Source organism: Thunnus thynnus, chromosome 10 (genome assembly GCF_963924715.1).
Source record: "Thunnus thynnus chromosome 10, fThuThy2.1, whole genome shotgun sequence".
In the NCBI taxonomy this organism is placed as follows: domain Eukaryota; kingdom Metazoa; phylum Chordata; class Actinopteri; order Scombriformes; family Scombridae; genus Thunnus; species Thunnus thynnus.
The window spans coordinates 28,173,487-28,188,348 of NC_089526.1; the positions used below are offsets into that span (position 1 = coordinate 28,173,487).

The following is a 14,862-nucleotide window of genomic DNA, read 5'->3' on the forward strand; positions in this document are numbered from 1 at the left end:
GTGCGGTGATCAGACAAAATTACATCAAGTTTTTTCCCCTCGACTATGCTTGTCTTTTTTTTTCCCTTCTATTTAATCAAAGTTCTTGCAGCCTGATGCTGCCCTCTCTCTGGGCCAGGTGTCAAACGGTTTCCATTGATGTCAATGCGGTGGTAATCACAAAGTCTATCCACAGATGCCTGCTTGCACCAGCGTTTCACTGGGACATCGCATTCTCCGCTCCACACCTTTGAGGCATGTAAGATTATTTCTGCAATCTGAAAGAGAGAATAACCTCTAGGAAGAAACGAAATCACAATATAAAGCAATTAAGCACATTATCAACGTGGAGGTTAATTAGTGAGACCCTATACGCCAGCACCACTGGTAGCATTGCAAACAGACAAATGCTTTCGTTTTCCTCTCTTTTTGACCACACTCTCACAGACTGCACACACACACACTCACACATGTACACACGTGCACATGCACACACACACCTACTGCAGGCGGTTGATTGTCACTGTTTGGGGCTCTGAAATTGATTAAACAACTTGCAATCCAGTTTAATTAATGGAAACTATCTGTAGTTCAAAGCTATTTAGCTGAATGTTGTGCCTTAGCTCTGCCCTCCTGTCTCATTCTGCTTAGACAATCGTAGAAATTAATTGAATTCTAGCATTACTGTATGGAATAACCTTAAAACAATCTTTGATGTTATAGCCTATATTAAAAGCAATTCTATGTATAAACACACAACCTGAGAGTTGATATACTGTTAGCTAGTGTTTATCCATTAACATGAAAGAACTGTGCCAAGCTGTAATATCACAATACAGGCAAGACAACATGCCCAGCCTCTATATCTCTGAAGTGCAGCTGAGTCCGAAATGGCACATTGACAACAACATACATAGTTGCTGCATAGAAACAAAAGGCAAGGCATTCCTAATTATTGACAAGCAACATATATTTACTTTTCCTCATTTCAAAATGATAAGTCCTTCAAGCTCCACTCAGTGTCTGCAGTGTGAAGATGTCCCTATCAAGAACTACAGGCGTACCTGTTTGTTCAGGAAAGCTTGGCAAGAAAATACCCTCCCTTCTGTTCCAGCACTGGGTGAAGCCATTAACCAACTTAACTTTTTTTTTTTTTTTTTTTTTTTTTTTACACATCATATTTTTTGATTGCTCCTTTTGTGCTTCATATCTCATTTCATTGAACTGGAAGGGGGAAAAACAGAGGTTTGAGGTTTTGTAACTTTGAATGTAGATATTTGTATCCTTCCTTCAGTAGTAGCTTCAGTCAGTTGCCTTTGACCCTCTAAGGTGTCTACTTCTCACATTATGTAGCATGAAACAAATTTTAATTTCAATAATACACCAGAGTTGGAAAGTAACTAAGTGTATTTACTCAAATAGTGTACTTCAGAGCAATTTTACTTGTATTTCCTTTTTATGCTGCTCTTCTACTCCGCTACATTTCATATGCAAGTATTGTACTGCATTTATCTTAGAACTAGAGTTGCTGCTTTATAGATTAAGATTTTACACATAAAAATGAACTCAGCTGCCAGTTTATTAGGCATCCCTATCTCAGAATAATGTAATCTAATAAAACAATGTTATATATGAATGAGGGTGCAATTCAAGTCAACAGCAGCATATACTATAGCCCTCAAAATGACCATAAAGTTGAAACAATACCTCTCTAACAGTTGGAGTAACCTTCATGACAGTAGGATTTATTACAAGGTTGTTGGCTGTTGGTACCTAATAAACTGGACACTGGCTGCATGATCAGCATAAACATTTTTTGTCATTCATTTTGAATGCAGGACTTTTGCTTGTAACAGTGCAATACACAGTTTGGACACTTCACTTTAACTTTTAAAATAATCCATATCTTATAGAATATCATGAAATTATTATAAAGAATGTAGTCCATATTTTATCAGTCAAGGCACGGTGGCAGAAAATGAGAAGCTGCAGCCTGTTTTTCAATTATACTACAGTACGTATCACTATATGTCCAACAAAAACATGTCAAACAGCTGCTGTCTTGCCCTAAAACTTAAAAGCAGGATCTCACAGCCTTCTACAACCCCTCCCTTCCCTCCCTCTCTTTTCTTTCCATCCTGCCGCACCCCCTCTCCCACCCCCCGCTCTTTTTTTCTTAAATGGCATGAAGGTTGAGATGGCTGGAGTCCAAGATCATCGCGCCTGAGACCACACAGATGGGGAGAGATAAAAGTTCTCTGTGAGCCGCTCACAGTGCTGCCATTTTCCACACAAGTAGAGGGGACGCAGGGTGGGGGTTGATGGGGAACAGAGGAGGAGGGGGGGAGGGGGGAGCCACCTGCGGCCGTGACATCACCGCCTTATCACATATCATGTATCACCTGCAGCTCCACGTCAAGCCCAAAGAGACAGATTTCATCTGTCATCTCTTAGAGGATCTCAATATAATTTACTCTGCTGATCTGACATCCAGAGGAGAGGAGTCGAGTTGCCAAACCTAATCTTACAGATGAGGACTCTCCTTTTTCTGCCCAGTCATGTCCTTGTGTGCTGTTGCAAAGGGGGAGAGGGGTTGGCATATCAGATTTAGCTGTTATTTGAAAGCAGAATCTTGGGTTAAGTGGCTCTTGTGGTTTCATTTCTCTGTAAACTCAATACATGGACAAGTTGACCTACCGTTGCTTTTGTTGCAGAGAAACATCACGCCACTTCACATGCTGAAACATTCCAAAAATGCAAAGTATTCTGTGAGGAACAACATCTACATACAGGATACTTATTACATACTTTACATGGATGTAGAAATACATATTTTCCCCAAATGTGCTCCTGTCTCTTTTGATGCCAGTGTGTGTGACGACAATGGAATAACTTTGCAGGCAAGTATGCAAAAAAGAGATTATCATACATAAAAGCCAGAAGCAAAAAACATAAGTGGTATCAAAAAGCATAACCTAATTAGAAAGACTAATCAACTTTAATGTCTTCATATTTAAGGAAGTGGGAAAGGATAATTAGTCTTGGGGTTCAGTCTCCTTTCCTCTGCAGTCATGCTACTAACAAGAGTTGATGCTGTCTAGAATGGCCACCCACATATAGCAGCTAATTGCAGGTCTTCGCCCTCAAGCACCCTTCTAGTCATAGAGACAACAGGGAAATTGGCCATTTCAGCTGTGCTGGGTATCATTAATAATTAATGGCACTTTCAAGAGACAGACCGTCCCTAAAAACCTAAGCAAGAGGTGCTTTGGGAACTATATGCACTGTGTCATTTGTTCTGATAGCAAATATAGCCCTTTTACTTTGCAGCTGAACCCCTTTTCTTCCATCATGAAGGCAGTTTTTTTATGAGATGTTTTGTAGAGCAAGATAACTACTGCCTTGAGATTTGTCACATCTCTGAAATCCCAATTAAGTATCCAACACTGACTTACAGTAAAAGCTAGCACAAATGAAATGCATATCATAGTCTGGAGTACATTTCATATAATTCTAGACATCATCTACAGCAAAGATTCCACACACTTAAATAAATCAAGACAATGTTGATTTCCTTCTTTGTTAACACTTATGAGACATACATTTATCAATTACTAGAAACAAACACTGCATTAGTGTCTAAAACAATTTGCAGTGTTAGTGTGTTTTTGTTCTTGGAGACTGTGGGCTCTTTGTAAAAATGCAATATATTTTTTTATCAGCTTGATACTTCATGACTTTTCCTTATTTTATGAGAATTTCTCATAAAGATGGTTCTGAACTGATGACATGTTTTTTAGAAGCCTGTCACAGAAAATGATGCATCACTTTTGTGGTTAAATACAGTTGATTTTCGTTTGCTCTCAATCTGTGATTGAAGTTGACAGGACTTTTATATGCAGTCTTAGTCTATTTTGATTTCTGTTATTGGAGTTTTATGAGGGAGTTACACCTCTATGGGGTCTAAGTAATAGTCACTGATAACATACTGTGCATTTCTGTGAACGACTTTTTAGCAAACAACAGGAACATATTATTCTTGTGTAGTTATTATAAGATATAAAACATTAAATATTTCTGTATTTGGTGCAATGACACTACTTTACGATCAGTTCCCTATTTTGTCACCTTCAGTGTTGCAACACTTTTCTACATATTGGTATCTAATAAGGTCAGAAGAAAAAACATAGTTAATTTAACAATTATTATTATTTTTATTGATACAGATGTGAGGTCTGAGGCTCCCAAACAACAAGACCAATGTCAACAAAACACATCCGACAAGGATTCAGATTTGTCATTTTAATTCTGCTTTGCACCATTCTGCTGTTACTATACAATACTGTTAAGCTAGATGTTGGCTGCATATTTATGAATCTTCTGACCATATGGCAGCTAATCATTATAAATTTCATATAACTAATTGTTTTATGAGGTTGCTCAAGTGAGTAATACAATAATAAACTAATGGTTTCTATCTTAAAAACAGTGAGCAAGAAGGATTTATACAATAAAACAGCAGCCAAAAAGCTGCAGAAAGGATTCTGACACATTTGATCACATTTCCCCTCCTTAGGAAGTCATCCACAGCACTGTTCAAGGGTAACCAACCACTGTCTTATAACTTTATTATTCTTTCTTAATCGGTTTATAAATATTTATGAATCGCCAAAGCCACCCTGACTTGCAGCAGAGATTGAAGCCAGAGCGGAGTATGTACGTTCCAAAGCAGCCATGGGTTGGGAAGAGAGAGATAGCGTGGACAGGAGATTTGTGACAGAGCAGAGCATGAAACCCATCAGTTGATGAGTGGAAATCCCTACTTTCTAATTAATAGAGGTACACAGGCCAGGGGGATAAGGAGGATCAGGGAAATGAAATCAGCAAAAAGATACCATCACTCATTTCTGAGGTCCATTGTCACACTTCAGAATCTGCTGTAATGAATCACTCAAGCATTCTGCAGATACATTTGAATGGTGAGGAAAATTCATTGTCCGGTGGAGAGCATTCGATAAGGATCTTTTCTCTTGCCTCTCCCTCTTCTTCAGCCTCTTCTTTCCCTCTTTTGTCAAAGGGCCCTCTGATCAAAAAGCGAAATCAAGTCTCAAGCAACAGGTGCGCCGTCTGAAAGGCTGCCGCAATCTGCAAGTGAACTGGAAAGCTATCTCGGATAAAAAGACTGATTTGAGAAGTTTCAAGGGATTTGCTTCATGGGGTCAGCTGAGAAAGTCAGGATGGAGTAAGATGCGATAGGATGTCCATAATTTACTAAAAGCTACAAAGCCCATATGACAGAACAATTACAGAGCAGGAGCTGGAGTCTCAATCGCTCTCTTAAACACATACTATACTATACTCACTCCACTTTGACTTGAGATTCAGCCTTTGAGTAACTATCAAGCAGAAGAGCAAAACATAACATAACACATCTCTATGTTTTCCATTCTGTGTTTCCTCGTTTCAAGTATCACTGTGAAATGTGTTATATGTGACTTTTAGTGACATCCAAAGTGTTGTTGCTAGGATAGTTCCTATAGACTGTGAGGATGGAAAATTCTGCATTACAAACCAACACAAAGGGCTTTAAATCTTTCAGATCTCAGAAAGATTTCTGCATACGCATGTAAGGACAAAAGCAGCCATCATTCTCCTCACTCTGCGTGCAGCATTCTCACATTTTAGAGTAGTAAGCTTTTAAATCCAGCTAATATGATGGCTTCATCTGCAGCTGAAGCAGCTATAGCATTAACCTTTGACCTGAGAGTGTTTTTGGTAGAGGTGTCCCAGAAAAGGAGGTTTTAAACCTCCTGTCTGTTTGCAAGCAACTACTGTACAACATTAACAGTTTAATCTGCCACTCTTTAAGGAATAAGAAAAAATGCAAGCATAAGCCCAGTACATATTAGCTGCTGCTCAGAGAGCTGGCAGGCTGAACACAGCTCCTCGACATCCTGAAATGCATAACTGTGATGGCCAAATCTGAAGAGGACATGAAATAAGAAACAAAATGCTGCATATATCTTTCCATATCATACATCCTCAGAGGGGATTTAGCAAAACTGCCTTTAGACATTATTATTCTTGTTTGCAAAATGCACCAAGAGCACGTCTCAAAAACACAGTTTAGACTGTAAGTAAATATACAGTAGCTTCTGTCTTCTCTCTTTAGCCTTTGTCTTTATTTGCTTTCCGAAGATAATTTAAGTTTTCAGTTCTAAGTAGTTCAATCCAACCCAGGGGAGCTATACCCATGTGAAACAAGATTTTTTTAAACTTCTTTTTCCGTCCTTTTTTTTACTTCAACCCTTATATCCCAATGCAATTATTTAATATACACCCACTCATAGTCTGCATATGAGATATGAATATAATTGTATGTTACTTTTTAATTACAGGAAAAATCTAACTTGTAAGATGATGGGCTGGAAGGTGCCATTGCATTGTTATTTTTTTTTCATCCTCGTTTTCTGATTATGTGAGCTGGGCTCCTTTGCTAAGCGATGATAAGCAGAATTTCCATGTTCTCTGCATAATTAATCCATCTTTGCCTCTCTTCATGCCAACTCTGCCGTTATCGCCTGCACATGCCTGAATTGCAAAAGAATCCTCTCTTCAATTGGAACTTATTGATATTCTAAAAAAACTGGAAATCCTCAAATTTAAGCCACAGATTGTTAAATGGATTAATTTCGCGGCAATCGCAAGCATCTAACGCGGGGAGACAGGCAAAGCAAATTGAAAGTGTCTCCTGTTTGTGGAGTTTTAGTCCCAAATGATAGGGTTTATTGGCATGTTTTTTTTCTCCATAGTCAAAAATTACCATTTATTTGCATGCCATAAAATACTTTTATATGGTTGAAAATTCAGAGGAATTTCTTTCAATGCCTGTCGTTGGCTTCATGATAACAACTTCAGCTTCCCACATCTGGACGCTTTTGATACTGGGTGAAAGGAATGTCTGAATATTTAATGTTTTTATCTGTTTTCATCGATGGTTTCACCATTAAGGATGGCTCTGCTGTTTGCATGGAGCCTGGCAGATGTAGAGTTATTTTCTGAGCTGTCTACGGCCTGCCTTTCTGTGAATATATTGATGCATTTTTCCATTTTGCTGTGCACTGATGCCTCTGCATATGTAATAAACCAGCAGACACACTTATAAAATACATCAACAGACTGTATTATAATGCTGCGTTTAGATGTGGGTCTTCAGTTACTCATGCACATATAGGAAAAGGGAGGGGGAAAAAAATCAACTACACATATCAAATATAATTTACTTGAACTCATAAAAATGAATAATATTAAATCACAGGATGTCAAAACACATGATGTGCTCATGAGTAAAGCAGCAAATATGTTATTTGGACACTTGGCATATTAACACCTGCCTTACATACAAACAGTGATATATTGAAACATGGACATGATCATTACAATGAGCTTTACTTCACTTGTAGTGTAGTGGACATATTGACTGATGTTAGTAGATTTACATCCAGAATAGCGTGATGACAGCTGCTTTTCCTTGAATTGTGCTAGTATTAAATAAAGATATCATATATTATGAATAGACATCATTAACTCTGTAAAATGAATATGCTCTATATTTTCATAGTAGTTTGGACTCAACTTAAAATTAAACTACAAAATTACACTTATTTAGAAGCCAAAGATCTATTAGTTGCACAGTTGAGAGCTGGTTTTCTTGCTCTGGCCACTGAGGCTGGCATATTCAAAAATATTCAGCAGGAAAGCAGATTGCGTGAGCTGTGTAATTTGTGAGAAGTGGAAAGTGAGTTTCATTTTCTTCGGTACTGTACATACTATGATGATTTAAGAGAAATGATTTTCCATGAAATGGCTCGTCAAAATGCTACAATATTCTGTACAGATGATCAAAAATTGGAATTGTCACATTTTGATGTGTTTAAGTTTGCTAACTGTCTGAAAAACATGGAAAAGAAGGCAATGTGGAATATTTGATTAGTATTTGATTTCTCAGTGTTATATACTAAATGTCTCTGTCATGTTTCTGGATGTGCTCTCGACAATGAATGTCTAAAGATTTGATTATGAAGGATATTCAAGGTGATTTTCTTTATATTTGGACTTTTTTGGTCTTATTCTTTTAAAATGTATATGCAGCACTCTGGATCTGGCTTATATGGAGGCTGGGCATAATTGTATGCATGACACAATGACAAAAAAATAATCAATGTATGCAAGATTTACATATTTTAAGAGTTTCATGTTATTGCAAAGTGATAATAAATGGTAAAGCATTGTGTGATTCAGCAGATATCACCTGAGAACTCACATATAATTCTACACACATTACGTCAGATGAAATCCACTTCACCTTTGTATAAATCCCTACAGGGTAAAAATATAGTAAAAAATTGAAAAAAGTAACCTCAGTTCCATTTCCTTAACTTTTAATTCAGTAGTTAATGATCCATTTTAAAGAGATTATTAAAATTATACATTTATAGTAGAAATTTAGCTTATATATCTCTTATGTATATTGGAATCTACTATTTAAAGGTCATTTTGGGGTAAAGTTCCTCCAGGGGTTCTTCCAGTAAGTCATTCACTCAGTCTACGGGCTGCATTTCCTCACCTTCCACTGTCAGATCAATTTTTCCTCTCTCTTAATAATGCAACATTATTATTTTAAGAAACGAACTCCTTGAAACTAGGAGGGATAATTATGATTTTAAACCATAAAAGGCTCCCTGGTTATCCTCTGGAGGTGTTACAATCTCAGCTTTTGACCACATAAAAAGACATTGAGATTAGCAGTAAGAATATACTACCCCGTGGTTCTCTCCTCCTCCTCCTCCTGCTAGTCTACAAAAAGCCTTTATTTACAGATTTACACACACTCCCATTGGGAGGAGCATAGTTTGTTCATCCCGCCCTCTTTTAGTATTTTCATCACCTCCCTAGACTTTAACATTTTGGTGTAATCTTAAGATGCTTTGGGGTTTTGTGGCATTTTGATTTCATTTTTTGAAGGTTCCGTCTTGTTTTGTCAATGTGGTTTTTTTTTTTGCTTGGTTTCAAAGAGCACTGCACGTTATATATGTCCCTGGTAAAAGGAAGGGATGGTTTCGGAAAGGAGACGGTGGTGGGGGAAAGAGAGGGGGGTGTGGGGCACTGGATGGTCGTGCAGAGAGTGAAGCCTCCCTGGAAAGAGCTGGCGCTGAGGCCTCCAGGGCCGCGGGTGGTTTTGGCAGCCTGGCCAGCGGAGTGGGCACTCTCTCAGACATCTGTTTGCTCACTGCTGCTGGAGCTGCTGGCTGGATGGATGGGGGGCTGGAGAGCTGGAGCATTCAGCCACAACCGGTACCAACACCAGCATCTTACCCAGCACAGACAACAACAACTCAACATTATACTGTAGCTATTAAAAGTCATGAATCATATCAACGTTATGTCATTTAGAGGGGTGATTTTAATATTAGGGTGAAGCAGTATTTTTTTTTAAATTGTGGATGTCAGCATTGGGGCACTACGATACATCTGGGGCATTCAAGGACAAATACTGTTACAAAGTATTATGAAATATGTGTAAAAACAATATGAAAGCTAGAGCTCTGATTTGGTTCAGTACTTGGATGCCTCTTTATTCTGATTCTTTCTTTTTCTTCTCTCTGTCTTTCTCTTGGAGTATATATACTGTCCATCGAGGACCTAAACAGTTATATACGGTATGTGCCACCTCCGCCCTGCACCCCACATCACTCTGCCCCACACACAAAAACACACACACACACACACACACACATAGACCTCACATCCTCTGGAGACAAACCAATCCCCAACAGCCAGAGGGTGACACCACAGCAGGCAAACTCATAACACTGATGTCCAAGTTGAGCTGCTGAGGCGGCTCTTTAAGGATGGAGTTCCTGTCCAAAGGATGGCTGTCACTCCCAGCGCCACTGGACATGTGTGATCCCTTAAAAGAAATCAACCTAGTAATTTGTCATGCCAGACACCCTGTGATATTACTCAGTCAGCACAGCAGCTCACTTAAACGGTGTAAGAGGAAGACTGCAGCTGTTAATACAGCAATAACTTCATTTAGGATTGTCATCAAATGAATACAATACTAGGATAACACCATTTTATTTCTAACAACTGTAAACAGGTCAGGTTATTTACACAAGGAGATAATTTAAGACCTAACTGTTGGATAACCGTTGTAACTTTGTTATGATGCAATCACATACCTTTTAGGGACTGTATGAAAATATGGTGGGAGCAGGGGTCAGAAAACAGACAAGTTTATGTATTTTTTTCTTCTTTTTGCCAAAGAAAGGGTTCTCTAAAAAATTTTGGGAGACCAAGGAAGGAGCACAGAGTTGTATTTTATTTGATAAAAAAAAAAAAATCAAAAAGATATTTATATATATGCCACATATCATAAAGATTTGTTTTGCCATGTGAGGACGACAATCATGCCTCTATATCAGATGTTTATTTTACTTATCGAAATCAGTAGCTGACAAGATCAATATGTCGGGTTTCAAAAACAAAACAAACATGAATCTATAATTGGCGATTGCACATAATATCTCCAGTAAAGTGAAGAGTGAATTTAAATGTGTCAAAAAATGTTCAATGTGCCATATAAAGTGACAGCGGTTCAAAAATAAAGAATGGCTGTTGAAGGCTGCATCACTTTGTTATTTTTTTCCATAATTCTGGAAACTACTAATTCTGCTCCTATTGTGCAATTCGCACTTTTACTTATTAATGGCAAAGTGAGTTGTACCAGTTCAATAGTGTCATGTTATTTTGAGATATTAGGGAGGAAGGTGTTGCAGTACAGGCAGGGGAGGGTCCAAAGAAAAGTAATGCTGGGGGAGGGTCTTACTTTTTAGAAGAGTGAACATTGCCACCTCCCCATAATTTTCATACACTCCCTTACATACTGTTATGACAAAGGAATAAATTATGAAGTTGTGCAAAGATGGCACCAAATATAGAGAAACAGCAACATGCTTACTGACACAAATTATCTGACATTCACTTCTCAAATGAACAGTAAAATGTGGGTAAAACTGAAGAAAATCTCCTCACCATCCTCTTCTTAGACATTACTTTTATAGTTGTATTACTGTATCTCATACCAATTAAGTTATTATTTTTATAAAGTCAGCCGCTGCTTGTGACAGAGCTGTCAATAAATATTTATTAAATATCATCATGTCACTGTCACAAAATATTTTCAGGCTCTGGATGAAACACACAGACATGCTGACGTGTCTTCAGTCATAGCAATGAGCCACAGAGACTCTCTTTGTTCTGAAACATATTTTCTTTAAGAATGAACATAATGAAGCCACCAGACAGCCCACCTCCACTGCCCCGACACTGAATGGCATTCCCCAAATGTGACTTGGCAGTTCTAATCAAATGATTTAGCACATTAAATCAACCTTTCCCCCTGTAACCAGATTATGTGAGTGCACTGCGCAGCATCTCCACAGCATACAGTATACCTTAACCTATTAATATGACCAACCTTGTGTCACTGATTTCCCTTGCGATGGAAACAGTATCATGTTAATTATCACAACCATCTGGTCCGAGCAGTGAAAAAAAGCTTTCTCTTCCTCTTGCAGATTTGTACCTGTCAATCAAAGATGGCTTCAAACAAGCCACTGGGGCTCAGGAACAGCAGAGAAGAACCACGCTCCAGTCTCAGAGGATTTAGGAGTGGCGTTAAATTAATCTTCAGCTGGCAATTTGACTCTCCTCTCTCACTATGTTGTTGCTCTTATACCACAAATCATTATTGATTTTGGTGCTGGGTTCCTAATATGGCCAGTAAACAGTATTTATAGATGTTTGACATGGTCATTTTTAGAGAGTGTGTGTGATCGCTTTATTTTTAAACTTCTCATAGGTTTCAATGTAATTTTATTTGGGGTTTAAGAGTAAGGTGTGAACTTGTATGACACACAAAAATATAATACTAATTGGTCTATATATGTCATTCATAAAAGGGATTTTTTTATGTTTAATGATTTTTATTATTTGATGTATTTTTTATTTTATGTTATTTTCTTTTTAATTCATTGAAATCTCAGTTAATCTTTGTTTTGAATAGATTCTCGTTCTCTATCAGGAGCTGTCAGGATGCACAATGTAACAAAGTGTGACTGTCCCATGACATCACTGTATCATGACCAGTGTTGTACAAGAGGGGAGAAATAAAGAAAGAAAAAAAAACTTTAGCCACCAGAGGACAGGGAGGGGAAACGCAGGAAAGAGACAAACCGAGGAGGCTCGCAAGACAGATGCTCTCCTCAAGGTGACCCATCGCTGACCCGTCTGCCACATAAATTATTCTGTAGTTTCAGACTCCATTCCAAAGTTGTGGAATTGGGTTACAAGATAATTTCACAGGCCACTTGCTTGTCTTCCTTGGCAGTCCAACTGGCTAATTGAAGAGAGTGATTTCCAGTTTGGGCAACTATTCAGAACATGGCAGTCAAAATCTGAATGATTCGAAGACTCTCTCTTTTTCTGTCTCTCTCTCTCTTTTTTTTAAATATTCAGAATATTTTTCTTGTCCATAGGCAGACTAATTGTAGGCAAGAGAAGCTGCTCACACTCTGATTGACAGTTTATTAAATATTGATAAATAAACAGAGTAAAAAATCTACTTCCTCGCAGTGGAAATTCACTATGTGTACTGATAGCCAATTTTAATATATTTTGTTAAAAGGTTGGATACCATTCTTAGAATTTACACCAGTGTTTTATATAATTAGAATAACTGTAAATATATCTTGTGAGTGTTTTTAAATAAAAAAAAATCTAGACTGCAGGTTTCTTCTTTCAGCTCCTGGCTAAGAGGTCAAGCCATGTGAGGTCATGTCATCTCAATGCAGATCAACTATCAGAGAGCATTATGGGGGATTGAGTGGCCAAGCTGTAAATGGGGTAATCCGGGTGTATTTAACCAATATAGGTTCAAATTTGTTGGTGATAGGAGTAGAACCATATGCTGTATTTGGAGGGTTCTCCCCTAAACCTGTACTTTTAATGTAATAGAGTTTAGAATGATATAAAAATTTGGCAGGTAAATCATTTTAAAGCAGCACCAAACCGATAGCAACAGAGTCATTTGAGAGAAAAGGGTGCGAAATTATGTTTACCTGAAATAGCCTACAGGCGACTGATATTTTTATTTATATTTGTTATTTATTTATGTCACTATGATTTCTCATGATGATCACCGGCTGGAGCTCAGCGTGTCTCCATCTTCGTTTATATTTACCCCAAAACACGGCCGCTAATTGGGGCGACGCTAATTAATAACTGGAAGTAAAAGTAATTGTGGATCAAGTGAAGTTCACGAAGCCGCGGCTACGGTACCCGGGGAGGAACAAACCTTATCTTCAAACAAAAGCGCGAAACGCTTTCACCTCCCCAGTCAGTCCGTGCGGATCGCGGCGAAGCGCAGCTTCATCACGGAGAACGGTGCTGAGAAAGAGTGAGAGAGAGAGACAGAGAGAGAGAGAGAGAGGGAGCGAGAGAGAGAGAGAGAGAGAGAGGGAGGGAGGGTGTGTATGTGTGTGAGAGAGAGGGAGAAAGAGAGAGAGGGAAAGCCAAAGCCAGAGCCAGAGAGACGAGAAAGATAAAGGAAAGACAGACGGAACGATAGACTTGTGCGTAAAAAGTACTGGTGCCCCCCTTCTTCTTTTTCTTTCTCAATTTCCATCAGACAAAAACCCCAAAACCGGCTGCTTGGATGAACCAAAACCTATCGATCTGTCAGTACTACACCTGGATTCACTGACCAGCCGCACAGCAGGCATGTCCCGAAGGAAGCAGAGCAACCCCAGGCAGATCAAACGTAAGTTTTTTTTTTCTTTATGTTGTCTAGCCGCTACACCGCGTCTCCCAGCTGATTAGAGTTTGCAGAATATTGTAATGATACTGACCACTCTGAAGCTGATTCAGCAGCGCTCAAGTATCGCCACTCATGTGTTGCCTGTCACGGTCCATACGCTCCAGTCTCTCCCTCCGCAGTTATTTTGTGTTTTTGAAGAGATGATTTACAATCCAAACCTACACTGCTGCTGCTGCTGCTGCTGCTGCTGGCTGAAAAGTTTTACCACTGCTGTCAAGTGGTGACAAAATGAAGTTATTTTGTCGTTTGTTTGATTTTACTCTATTCTAGTTTTCATCCTAAATTGTGCATCAGTGCATCACTTTGACTGGACGTGTAGAATCTTCTTCTGAAGCCTTTTATGTCAGATAATCAGCAGTAATTATAAATTACAGGCCAATAATTAATAACAAAGCTGCATTACGAGATTGGTTTAAAAAGCCGGTTTGTTACTGAATTGTATTGCTGTTAAATGTTTTTATTTGTAACACACAGACACACACGTGTCTCACACACACTCCAACTCCTACACACACTCTCCCGTGCATTCTTTTTTTTTTTTTTGTTGCCTTCTACACATACACACTCACTTGCAGGTGTATGTATATAAATACATGCACACACACTTTTTCTAACTTTACAATAACAGCTCGTGTACGGTATGAATATTGGTGAGTGGTTGTAGCTCGTGGTACTGATGTAAAAGAGCATATGTGAGACAAGTTATGGCATGTTTTAATTTTTCTTGAAGTGTATGCTCTGGGGAAAGTGTTGACCTTGCCTCCCAGTAACTAAGTTTACACATATTTGCTTTTCAAATTTAGATGAATTGTGAATGAATTTATACATATGTAGTTATATATACTATTGTCCTGAAATTGAGTGGATTATTATTTGTTTTTAATGCAGAACATATGAATAAAGTATAACCTCATGGCCTACATTAATTCAAAAGTGTGTCA

General features: G+C 38.4%; 1 protein-coding gene across 1 annotated transcript in view; it reads left to right on the forward strand.

The window, feature by feature from the left end:
• The first annotated feature begins 12,938 nt into the window (after positions 1-12,938).
• zfpm2a (zinc finger protein, FOG family member 2a) overlaps positions 12,939-14,862 on the forward strand; it is a 118,563-nt gene continuing 116,639 nt past the window's right edge. The window contains exon 1 of the mRNA XM_067602373.1: positions 12,939-13,864. Coding sequence (XP_067458474.1) covers positions 13,825-13,864 — 40 coding nt within the window. The 5' untranslated portion in view covers positions 12,939-13,824. The remainder of the gene's footprint in view (positions 13,865-14,862) is intronic.